Here is a 12,536-nt window from a genome sequence, read left to right as displayed (position 1 = left end):
GCATTACCTTAGAGCATTAAAAAAGTGAATGCCCTTTATGAGCATTTATAAAACCCATCCCTTCCAGGCTGCTAGCTTGATTTGTATAAGTGTCAGACTTGCTAGAATAAAGCCTCAAATCTTGCTTAATAAAGTAAAACAAAATGAAACTTAAGTTTCCAAAAAAACTGGTACAGTATGATACAGAAAGTAAACTGCCGAGGCACTTGTAAACCTTGAGCAGGTTACTGCCCACGCACTTACCCTGGATTTTCCTTCCGCATCCTTAAAGAGCTCCACGTATGTAACCTCACCAACTACATAGACACACAAAAGGAAGATACCAAGAGACAAAGCATTTAAACACCGTGTCTGCTTTACTGCACCCTGTGCACAGCTCTACAGAAAGCACCTCTTATTCACCAACAATCAAAACCAGACCAGCATACCTCCTGTCAATGGCTCTGTAAATTTAACTGATTTTCAGAAATGTACATCATCCACATTCTCTAAAAAAGCTAACAACTGTATTAACCTAATTCATACTACAGATCATATTTTGGCCAGCATGATATAGTTGGTGAACAAATGCACATATACATACAAATGGTCCCTTCGCCTATCGTATTAAAACATCAACATTAGCACTTTTCAAATAACTTTAGTCGCCTACACACAACAGCTGTTTTAAGGTGACTTCCTACCTGAATGTCTTCAATCATGTTTGCCATCAAACTAAATTTACAAGTCATGCTTCACAGCAAGCCACACACTTTCTAAATAAAGTCAATGAATAAAACCAATCAAATAGTTGTCACCTTACAACAGATACACCAATGCAATTTTTTTTTTAGTTTATTAGAGGAGATCAGCCTCAAAGCCAAGTACATAGTTTGCAGGACTGTTGAAACTCGATTTTTCAAGAGATAACAAAACTAACTTTTACAAGATCAATTATTAAAATTATTTTCCCCCAAAACCAACCATGTATAGAAAATGTAGGTTTTCAGGTTATTCTGAAAACAAAACTGTAACAGCAATAACACAATTTTTAAATTGAACTGCAGAGACAGCATCATCGCATTCATGACAATGCAAACAAAATGAATTCCACAGCCAGATTCCAGACTCCACCAAGATAATAACAAAGCAGCTTTTGGGAAAAAATTATCAGACCTTATTATTCATACTTTAACAGCTAAATGTATTACTTAACTAATGCAATAGTCCTTTAAAAATCTATAAAAACTTCAACTAAACAAAGCAATCACTTTAACAAAGTTCTTGGTGGCATGCATATGCTGGCTAGCTACTATCCTGCTAAAATAACAAAAAGGAAAAAACTTTATTTATCCATACTACCTTGTAATGAAACTGTGTCAAGTGAAAGAAGAGGAAATGATTAATTCATGTGTCAAGAAATAAACAAAAATCAATTATTTGAGTCTCTGTGGCTCAGAGGTATAAAAAAAAAGTTTGCTTAGTTCCCTCCCCCTTCAATGTGCTTATTCAACAGTGAGTTTATCATAGATGTTTACCTTTCTCTCTCATGAGATCTTTAATAGCTTGCCATTTCATGTCATATGGGATGTTGCTAATGAAAACTCTGTTACGATTTGGACCCTTCTTCTCTCCAGTGCCTGAATTCTTATCTTTTGAATAAGGATGAAATCTATGGGCCTTCTTATTTCCTGTAGACTTTTCCTTTAATTCAGATTTCTCTTCTTTCACTGATTCATCATTCTCCCTATGAATTAAAAACAAAACAAAATGGAAGTCTATATTAAACATTAGATATTTATCACTTCACTTCACAATACTATCCAAAAGTTAGATCTCAGCAAAGCAGCTGGAAAATCAGATTGCTGGCTTTGAAATTACCCAATGCCATCTCTCAAAGCAAGGATTTGGGCATATTACCAAAATTCTCATTTCACAATCTTTTTCCCCCCTATATTATATAGCTGCAGAATCAAAAAAAAATCACCCAGCTTTTCTCATCATAATGCATAATAAAATGTCATTAGGACTTAAGAGGGGGAAATGCCTGATTTTATTCCTACAGTATATAAAACTGTCACCTTTAATGGAGAATTAACTTTCTGGGCCTTATTCAGAAATCTAAAAAATTATTTTACAAAATGATACCTTAAAATTTTCATCTCTTAAAGGTTAACAGTTTCTTCCCAGACCTTTTCTCCTCCATTGATGAAAAATATAGTTAAAAAAAAACATAGGTATAACTACATATCTATACATGTATATACTCCCATAACTCAAATTTTTTTTGTATTTTTGTATTAATCAACATAGAAAACTGATGTTATCCTAATATTTTCATGCTCAAAATTTTCTGTGTTTTAACCTATAAACTAGAATTGGGCACATTATAGAATCATGCCATTTTTATTAGTATTATCTGTAATAGAAGATGAAGTAGAGGAAGGGAGCAGTACTTAAATACACCACCAACCAGAATTCTATAAAACTACCTTTAAAAAAAAAAAAAAAATATATATATATATATATATATATATATATATATATATATTGCCAAAACCGGTTTGGTTCAGTGGATAGAGCGTCAGCCTGTGGACTGAAGGGTCCCGGGTTCGATTCCGGTCAAGAGCATGTACATTGGTTGCGGGCACATCCCTGGTGGGGGTGTGCAGGAGGCTAGCTTTCTATCCCTCTCCCTTCCTCTCTGTAAAAAAATCAATAAAATATATATTAAAAAAATATACATTTTTTTATTGATTTTTTTTTTTTTTTTTTTTTTTTTTTTACAGAGAGGAAGGGAGAGGGATAGAGAGTTAGAAACATTGATGAGAGAGAAACATCGATTCAGCTGCCTTTTGCACACTCCCCACTGGGGATGTGCCAGCAACCAAGGTACATGCCCTTGACTGAAATCGAACCTGGGACCTTTCAGTCCACATGCCGACACTCCATCCACTGAGCCAAACCAGCCAGGGCAAAACTACCTTTTAATGAGGCCCTAACTGAAAAGTTATTTAATTTATAAAACTGTAATCAGTTTTATATGTGATGCTATCCATTAACCATTTTTGGATGTAAGTATACACTTAAAATAAATCCTATAGATAAAAATTTAAATATATATATTTTTGAAATGCAATTTATTTTTTTACAGAAATAACAGCTTTATTTTAAATCACTAATTACACTAGTGAATTTAAAATTAACTAAAACTTTGATTTTAAAGCTATTTTTCATAAACATCTATAAAAAGCCAGCAAATGGAACACCTGAATGACTGGTCTCTGATACCCATTGCAGGCAGCAAACTGGCCCAATTGGGGGTGGGGCCAGCCAACCAACCTCCCATAGCCCTTCCCCAGGCAGCTGATCCCTGATCAGCCTCTCCCACCCATACCCCCTCCCCACAGGCAGCCCTGCCCCCAATCAGCCCACCCCCCTCCCCCCAATCTTGGGCAGGACCCACCAGCCAATTGTCTGTAGCCCCTCCTCCCAGCTGGCCCAGCCCTGATCCTCCCCAATTGGGGCTGGGCGACTGGACCCACCTGTGCATGAATTTATGTATGGTTGGGTGACTGGACCCCAACCATGCATGAGTTTTTGCCCTGGGCCTCTAGTATATTAATAAAAATCTCTGGGAATGGCATCCAAGAATCTACATTTTTTTAAACTTTCTGGATAATCTGATAACCAATCAGGTTTCATAATCCAGGGTCTAAATTATCTTCTAAGCCTAGCAATTGTGGAAACATACATTGCAGTGCTTCACACACACTACAATCTTATTCCATGATATATAGAACTTTTCACACACTTTTCTGAGCAAGAAAAAACATAGCCATACATATGATTTATAAAACTCTACAAAAACAAAAACTATCTGTGTTGTTATCAGCAGCATCTAGCATTGGTGACTGCTCAATAAATGTTAATTCTTAAATGAGTGAACAGTCAAATGGTAGTTAGCTCTTAATTTTAGTAGAAAAACTGCTAAAATTAAGAAACATTAGGACCACATTTGCTTTGCCACTTTTTCAGACCTTGAAAGGGACACCTTCACTATCAAACATCTTCCCTCATCAGAAATGGCAGTTTGGAAAGGAACATCTCACCTGTCCAACTCTAGCAAACTACCAAAAATGGCAACTGTTCCTCTCTATGCACAATTAAGACTGCCTATGGAAGGCAGATTAGTTTTGAGCCAAAGGTATGATCTGATGAAGAAATGAAGCTACAATTACTCCTTTTCTGAACTCTATGTCCTAAATACATTATGGAAGACATAGTAAAAATATATGTAAAATCTCTTAGGAAAACAATGCTATATAATATCAAAATACTGGCACTATATCCAGAAATTCATATAATAATTCCCAAACTATTCCTTTAGACCAGTGGTCCTCACCCTTTCAAATGCCACTACCCTTTAATACTGTTCCTCATGTTGTGGTGACCCCCAGCCATAAAATTATTTTCATTGCTACTTCATAACTGTAATTTTGCTACTGTTATGAATCGTACTGTAAATATCTGTGTTTTCCAATGGTCTACAGCAGTGGTTCTCAGTCCGTGGGTCTCTACCAACACTATTTATCCCCCCTTTACCTAACTCTTCTACCTCCTCCCAACCCTTCTCTCTCTGGTCATCACCATACTGTTGTACAGACTATGACTATTTTAAGTTACAAAAATGTTATCTACTCTTACGATTGAATTATTCCTACCCAAATGATAGCATAATTTTTTAAGAAATCAATAATGAACATCAAACAAGAAAATATGTTTTAATATTTTTAAAACATAAAGCTATAGCATGAGATCCAAAATTAAGCCCAGTTCCTTTCTTTACTCATAATATGATTTTAAAAAATACTATTCTACTTCAACTATTTCACCCTTCCCCAACACTTAATATTTTACACTAGTACCCTAATATAATTCTCAATTTCCACATACTTAATAAACCTTGAATAATGAGGAGATACAACAATACTATTTTTCCTCCTGATATTCACTTAAGAGAGGTAGGATACTATTTGGTGCGCCCACACACACACACACACACACACACACACAAAAAGACGACTACACCTAGGAAAACATCTTTAATTTCGTGACAAAAGTTGTGAACATGCCAACTAAGTCCTCTGTATATAAGTTTCATGATCATAAAAGTTCACTTCTTCATTTCTTAAATAAGTATTTATTGGGTCTTTTTAATCATAATACCTTGGGGATAAAAGATGAGTAAGACAGAGTGGTCTCCATCCTGTGACTATGGATTAACCTCAGCAAAAGTCATTTCAATCTTGATAACAAGAGGCACTGTGTTTAATTCTAAGCAATATATATTTTAAGATAATATTTGGTAATTTTTATCATCTCTATTAATTCTTACCATTAAAAATATATGGAAATCAATTGAAGTTTATACATTGAGTGTTACTACTCCTGTTGGTTCGTAGGGCCCAAAAAATGGTTGTCAGATTGCTAGTTTTTCAGTGTGAGTAGGTCACCCATGCTGGACCATTATATATTTCTATGGAATAGAGTAGACAGTTCAAGAAACCCCAGAAAGTAAACTGACCTCTTCACTCAACTTCTTGGAAAAGATAGCAGAGGAATGAATAATAAGCAATATGAAAAGGATCTGCACTTGGGCTTACTAGATAGTAACATTCCTTCACCTTGCATTTTCTTTTTCCAATTAGAAGTTAAAGAGATTCTTTTTCCACCTCTATCCCCTCCTGTCTAACTAAACCACAGTGAGACTTTAAAAGGGATTAGAGACTGTTGGATCTGATGGAAGTGATACCAGCTGTCCCTGTTGTGGAAACATATACAATGAAGGGCTCCACACACATTGGAATCTTGTTCCATGATATATAAAACTTTTCATATCCAAGTAAAGTAGGACTACTCTCTGTAATCCAAGGCTACCCTTTTTGTTCAAGAGAAAAGGGTGGCAAGACCCATGTTTAGATATTTTTATCAATAGAAAAGCATTTTAAGTGTATCATGTCACTGGTTTTCATTCATACTTATGATGCCAAATCCCTGAAAGCCCCACATATTGGTAAGCATGCAAGGAGGAGCTTCAGTCACTTTTGGTTCCTCAGTTACTGAGGTGCACCACAGTCCTTCGCTTATACCTTCACCTCTTCTGGCTAGAGGTACTGCCTTATCCTACTCAAGCCAAACTGAGAGCAAGAGTGCCCGAACCAACCTTATGTGCAACCCACCCTCAAACAGACTGATCCTGATTAACTACACTGGTTCCAACATTCTTATACAAAACGGAAGGAAGAGCATGCCCCTGGCCTATTGTAGTGTGAGCATAGGCTCACTGCCTTCTACTCCGAAGAATCACTGAGAAAAGGGAAAAATAACACATACTTTCAACTTCACGTTTAAGGAGTTGGGCATACACAAACCAATGCCTGACTTCACAGACCCTCTGGAAACAAGAACAAAGGGGGGTGGTAATCACACTTCCTTAAGAGTCACCACAAATGATGATGTGTTCCCATCAGCTCCCTTCTTTATAGGCTCTGGTGACAGGTGCGACCTTCAAAGTAGTGGATTTCTCCCAATTAAGGAAATATCGCTGTACCATTTTACCAAAGGATGAGCCTGCCATCACACACTGTTAAAAAAAAAAAAAAAAAAAAAAAAAAGCCTGCAGGGGTGGACACACTTTTGAGGAGCGGGAAGGGCGAGCAAAGGCACATGTTTCTCCCCCTTTGTAAAGCACCTCTTCCAATTCGAGGGGAACACAATGGATCCGGTCTAACAGCGCATGATTCAACTTCCTCTGGGTACCTAGCTATCCGTGCAGAAATGAGCCTTTCCTTTGAAAACACAGCGGGACCGCTGAATGCACAAAGCTCGGCAGCACGAGGCCGCAGGCCGGGCGATCCCCGGGAGGAAATGTCGATGATGTCATCCCTAGTTACTGCCTAGTGATGGGCACCCGCCGCCGGCCTCTCGGAGCCGGACACTTCCCGGGACCCGCGGCGGCCGCAGGGCTCCACTCCCGGGCCCCCGGCCAGAGGAGGGCACAGGGGGCAGCCGGGACCTCCGGCTGCCGGCGGGCCGGGCCCCGCACCCCGCACCCCGCGCCGGGCCGGGCCGGCGAGGAGGGCGGGAGGCCGACGGCCGGCGAGGCCTGGGAGCGGCCCGGCTGCACCTGCTCCTCCGGGCCGCTCCCCGGAGACCCAGCCCGGCCCCGGCCCCGGAAAACGGCCCCGGCCTCGACCTGCGCCCCCGTCCCGTCCCGCCCCCGGAGGAAAAGACAATACATTTTCACGCCGTTGGCGCCGCTGCCGCCGCTGCCGAGCTGAGGCTGCTTCTCCGTCTCCGGCGGCGGCTCTCGCCGCGGCTCCGCGGGCGGCTCCGCGGGCGGCTGCTGCTGCGGGCTGTCGTGGCCGGCGGCGCCCGGCCCCTCGGCCTTGTCCGCGTCCGCCATCCCGCCGCCGCTGCTCCACCGCCGCTGCGAGGCTCCGAGCGCGACAATGGCGGCGGCCGGGGGCGCGGTAACGGATCGCGATTTGAAAAGGCCCCGAGCGCCCAGTGGCCCGGATCTCGCGAGAACCAGCCGGGCCCCGGCGGTGGGGAGGCTGAGCGGGGGTGGGGGGTGGGAGTGCGGTGGGGGAAGGGCAGGGTTGCAGCGGCCGGTGGGGGGAAGGGCGGGGATGCGGAGGCCGCCCTGCTCATGGCGGGAGGGAGGGCGGGGCTGACCAGGGCCCTCCCCCTCCCCTGTGGGGTCAGGCTCTGCCCCCCTCACCAGCCTGTCGCTCGCTCGCTGGGCACCCCATGGTGGGGGTCTTTGCTCCCTGGGAGGCTCAGGGTGTTAGAAACCTCCGGGGCTCTGCTCCATGCAGACTATTCATTTCAGGTAGGAGCAGTTTAAAGGAGAGAAGCACACACACCGCTTTGCATCCTTAAAAGGCGTCTGCAAACCTTCAGGCTTCCCTTAGACATCCTTTGAATAATGCAAATAAATCACTTGGCACTTGAATGCCTAAGGCACCCTGTGGCTCCATACGTAGTAATTGATGACTGGTTGCAATTCAAGAAAATGAATGGCTTTTGAATTTCTGGTGAGTTCTGGTTGTTCTTGACAAAGGCTTTCCTTGGAACTCAAAAGAAGACAAGTTTTTCATGTCTCTAGGAAATAATCAATGAGGAGAGCCAGTAATTTTTATAGGAAATCTACTAGATTGGCTAATGATAGATATTTTGTTTTTTGGTTATGTCTTTATTATATGCTGATGAAAGTTATATTTGAAACAGTTATAGACTCTTAACCAAATTGAATTACCCTATGGAGTTTTAAAATACAGTCATGGATTTTTTTTTTCCCCTAAGTATAAAAATAATCCATTAAGATTAACTCCTAACTATTAAGTACTTTAATTTCACACTGAAATAACTTTTTTCAGCTGAACAGTTCAAAGAATTTCTTAAACGTTTCTTTTCATGAAGAAGCAAACATGTATGATTTACATAGTTTGCCAAATATTGCACTCGTTAGTAGTAAAGTTGTAGTTAGAAACATACTCCAGTGTTACATAATTTCCCCCTGTTCTTTGACATTTCAGGATACATGTTTCTGCGCTTAATCATAACATTTGATATGCTAGAAGAGTTCATCTATGTCATCAAACACACAAAAATGAGAACAATTTTAATCATCAAGTACACTTGCTAAAATTTTGCTGCTTAAGGTGTTATTGAGATTCTTAAACACAATCCATTCTGTTAGAGTTGCTCTGTTAAATTGTTTCTCTTCAGTCAATCTTATGACTGTTTGAAGAAGGGAATGGGAGAGGGGAAGGAAGCAGGAGAGAGAGAGAGAGAGAGAAATAATGTATGCTAAACAGGGATGAACCCAAAACCTGGGCATGTACCCTGACTGGGAATCCAACTGGCAACCTTTCAGTGCAAGGGACCATGCTCAACCACTGAGCAACACCAGCCAGGATGTGAATTGGATTTTGACACAGAAAACCTGGGTTAGGATGTGAGCTCTGCCACTTTCTCCCTGAAACTCCTTGGGCAGGACACTTCACTTTTAAATTTTTCCACAATAAATAGGAATGATAATACTTAACCTTGTACGGTTGAGTATTAAAAGAAAGCACAAAGCGCCATATGAATGTAAAGTAGTGTACAATTCCCTATTTCTCCAGGCTGGGTAGGGTTTTAGTCATAGAGAAGTCAGGTGATATTTCCAATAACTGAATTGTAAGCATTTAAAAACATTAATTACTCTAGTTATTATTTTGCTATAGTTGAATTTAATGATGAAAACTTAATCCTGCAGTCCTGAGTATATTTTTGCAAAATCATTCGATAGATCTAATTTAATATTTTTAAGAGACCTTTATGCTTGAAACAGAGTAGTATGAGGAATATAAAAAGAAGTGTGGGCCTGTTGAGAAAGGATGTTTATAAAAAGTGCTATTTGACTTCTATTATAAAGATAAAAAGCAAAGTATAATTAAAAATGTATTGCAGGCTAGAAGAGGTTGTGGGGGGGAACCTTTCTAATACTTCTAAAATTAAAGGTTTATTTTTAAAAAAAATTATTTACAAAAACAGAAGACCATCCTGCATGCTACAGTGTTATAATTAAATATTCCATTAAAATATGTATCATGATTTTGAGCTTTTGACCCCCTTTTAAATTTTATGCCTAAAACAAATGCCTTACTCACTGTACCTTAGTCCTGTTTCTATAAATGCACACAGAGCAGAGGTTAATTCCTACCTGGGGATCCCTGGGAGCTGCATAGAAGAGCCGGATCTGAAAAGATGAAGAGAATTGGGGACAGCTTCTGAAGAGAAAATGATTAATCCTTTTCACTCTATCTGACTGCTCTATAGATTGATCTTTTCTCCCTCTTTTGCTATCAATATTGTACTTAGCTAAATCTACAAAAAAATTAAATAAATAGTTATTAACATTCTATTGCTACATTCTGTTTCTGTATTTTCTTTCTTCTTGCTCCCTCTACTTTTTAAAGTCTAATTATACATGCTGTGAAATAAGTTAGTAATGTTTTAGTTTTTGTCTTCTTACAGTTCCTCTTACAAATGTGACCCTTTGCAGTTGCATAAAATGTATTAATACAACTTCACATAACCACTTAGCTTTTTTCTTACAAATTGCAATGTGTGCATGTAGAGTGTGTGTGTGTGTGTGTGTGTGTGTGTGTGTGTGTAAGTGTGTAACAGGGAGAAAGAGAGAGGGAGAGAGGGAGGGAAGAAGGGAGGAAGAGAGAGAGAGAGAGAGAGAGAGAGAGAGAGAGAGAGAGAGAGAGAGAGACCGACCATTATATATATCTGGGAATTTAACCCTAAAATCTCAAAATAGTTTCAATTAATGTTTAACATGCATCATTTAGGATTTGTGTTCAGCTGCTAGTAACAGAGACTGGAAATTAAATAATAGTGTCTGAAACAAGATATAAATTATTACTCTCTTGAGAAAAATAAATGCAGAGGGAGGTGTCTCTGAGCAGATAAAGTAGCTCCACCATCATCATGGTCTCAGATTCTTTCTTTCTTAATCTTAGACCACCCTAGTATGAGGTCTCCCTTCTGAAGATCACCCTCTAACCCAAGGTGACTGCTATAGATCTAGGCATCTTGTGGGCAAAACTTCATGCATCAGGCCTCTAGTATAATAATAACTACTAGAGTACTAGAGGCCCAGTGCAGGAATTATTGCATGGATGGGGTCCGGCTGGTCTAGCCCCAATCGGGGTGGAACAGGGCCAGGCCTGTTGGGAGTAGGAGATGGCAGGAGGTGGGCTGGCTGATGGGAGGGGCTGAAGGTGATTGGCTGGTGGGCCCCACCCCCATTGGGGGGGGGCTATTAGGAGTGGGGCTGGCTGTGGGGAGGGGCGGTGGGAAGTTGGCCAGCCAGCCCTTGCCCCAATTGGTGTGGGGAGCTGGCTGGGGGAGGGGCTACAGGCAGATGGATTGGGAAGGGCTGATCAGAGATGGGACTGGCTGTGGGGAGGAATTGTACTGGCCCACCCTGAAATGAGGTGGGGGAGGGGGCCCATTGCAGGCCAAAGGATTTGCTGGGAGAACAGGGATAGTTGGCCAGCTGACCATGCCTCTGATCAGAGTAGGGGGCCGATTGTGGGCAGAGCTGACTGAGGGGAGGGGCCACGGGCTGATAGGGGTGGTGGGGCCCATCAAAGGTGGGCTAGCTGGGGAGGGGCTGCAGGAAGTTGGCCACCCAGCCTGGCCCCCTATTGGGGTGGGGAGAGTTATCAGGGGTGGAACTGGGAAGGGGGAAGAGCTGTGGGATGTTGGCAGGCTGGCCAAGGTCATTCTGGTCATTACAGCATTCTTGTCACTGACTTTATATATAGAGATATGTATGGTGTCAGACAGGTCCTAGACTTATCAGAGAGGTCACTTCCTAAGCTATATAAATATCTAATCACAGTCTTGTACACTGGACATTAATATAATAACACATGCCATGCTCACTTTGACAGCACATGTACTAAAACTGGAATAATAAGAAAAGATCATCCTGGCCTCTGAGCAAGAATGACACACAAATTTGTGAAGCATTCCATATTTGACAAAACATAATAATATATGCCATCTGTAATTAAAAATAATAATTTTTTAAAGAATTCAAAGGCAAAAAGACCAAACTTATGAAAGTCAAACAGAAAGTGTAGTATGATTTTGAAGTCAATTTGCTTGACTTTATAAAATTAAATGGCTGCATTTGGAACTATTGAGTTTCCAAACTTTAGAGAATTAAAATGGAATTTATAACTTAAAATAATACTACAGGTGCCCTAGTCGGTTTGGTTCAGTGAATAGAGCATCAGCCTGGGAATTGAAGGGTCCAGGTTTTGATTTCGGTCAAGGGCACATGCCTGGGTTTCAGGCTCAATCCCCAATAGGGCATGTAGGAGGCAGCCAATCAATGATCCTCTCTCATCATTGATGTTTTTATCTTTCGCTCCCTCTCCCTTCCTCTCTGAAATCAATAAAAATATATTTTTTAAAAATACTACAGGTTGTATTTGAAATCCATATGTATTTTGCATCATAGAAGTTCATTCTATGATTTAAAAAGAAATGGATAGCAGTTATTGTCACTAGAAAGAAAAGTATTGTCTTATTCTGACAATCAACTACTTACTATTTCTCTCCCTCCACTTTCATTGCTCTTCTTAACTTAGGAATCTATTTTTTAGCATTTAGCATTATGAAAATACATTTTGCAGAAAGCTCTCTACCAGTAAAGTGAAGTTTAGAATTAGGGCAATTATCTGAATAATCCAGGCTGAAATTCTACTTTCACTTCAATTATTCAAATAATTCAGAAAATACCAAGGGTTTTGCTTGAATTTCCTAGATAACTGTACTTTTTTCAACTTTACAATGCTGGGATTATTATCCAATAATATTTACTTTTGATTTTTTGTAAGAAATATTGGGACTTTTTTTGAAGACTAAAGATTTCTTTAATTTCCGTATATTTATTCGAGTCTCAATTTTTATCCACAAAC

General features: G+C 40.4%; 1 protein-coding gene, 1 long non-coding RNA gene and 1 other non-coding gene across 9 annotated transcripts in view; 2 read left to right on the top strand and 1 right to left on the bottom strand.

Moving 5' to 3' along the window:
* Positions 1 to 7,597, bottom strand: part of MYEF2 (myelin expression factor 2) — a 42,789-nt gene extending 35,192 nt beyond the window's left edge. For 3 of the 7 annotated variants that reach the window (XM_036442960.2, XM_036442968.2, XM_036442988.2), the window contains exons 1-3: positions 7,281 to 7,593; positions 1,518 to 1,726; positions 244 to 296 (exon numbers count right to left, since the gene is read on the bottom strand). In XM_036442960.2, the coding sequence (XP_036298853.1) occupies positions 244 to 296; positions 1,518 to 1,726; positions 7,281 to 7,447 (429 nt within the window). In that variant the 5' untranslated portion in view covers positions 7,448 to 7,593. Of the gene's footprint in view, positions 1 to 243; positions 297 to 1,517; positions 1,727 to 7,280 lie in introns of all 7 variants that reach the window. The other 4 variants (XM_036442977.2, XM_036443009.2, XM_036443017.2 and 1 more) reach the window with 3 other exon arrangements.
* Positions 7,598 to 7,708: 111 nt separating this feature from the next.
* Positions 7,709 to 9,951, top strand: LOC123651580. Its single transcript, XR_006740389.1, has 2 exons — positions 7,709 to 7,876; positions 9,736 to 9,951. It is a non-coding gene; the product is annotated as an uncharacterized LOC123651580 (long non-coding RNA).
* A 1,534-nt stretch (positions 9,952 to 11,485) lies between these two features.
* Positions 11,486 to 11,591, top strand: LOC118710173. The gene has a single exon (XR_004985323.1). It is a non-coding gene; the product is annotated as a U6 spliceosomal RNA (small nuclear RNA).
* The last annotated feature ends 945 nt before the right edge of the window (positions 11,592 to 12,536 follow it).

This window comes from Pipistrellus kuhlii, unplaced genomic scaffold (genome assembly GCF_014108245.1).
Source record: "Pipistrellus kuhlii isolate mPipKuh1 unplaced genomic scaffold, mPipKuh1.p scaffold_m20_p_1, whole genome shotgun sequence".
Taxonomy (NCBI): Eukaryota; Metazoa; Chordata; class Mammalia; order Chiroptera; family Vespertilionidae; genus Pipistrellus; species Pipistrellus kuhlii.
This window is presented reverse-complemented; position numbering and strand designations above follow the sequence as displayed.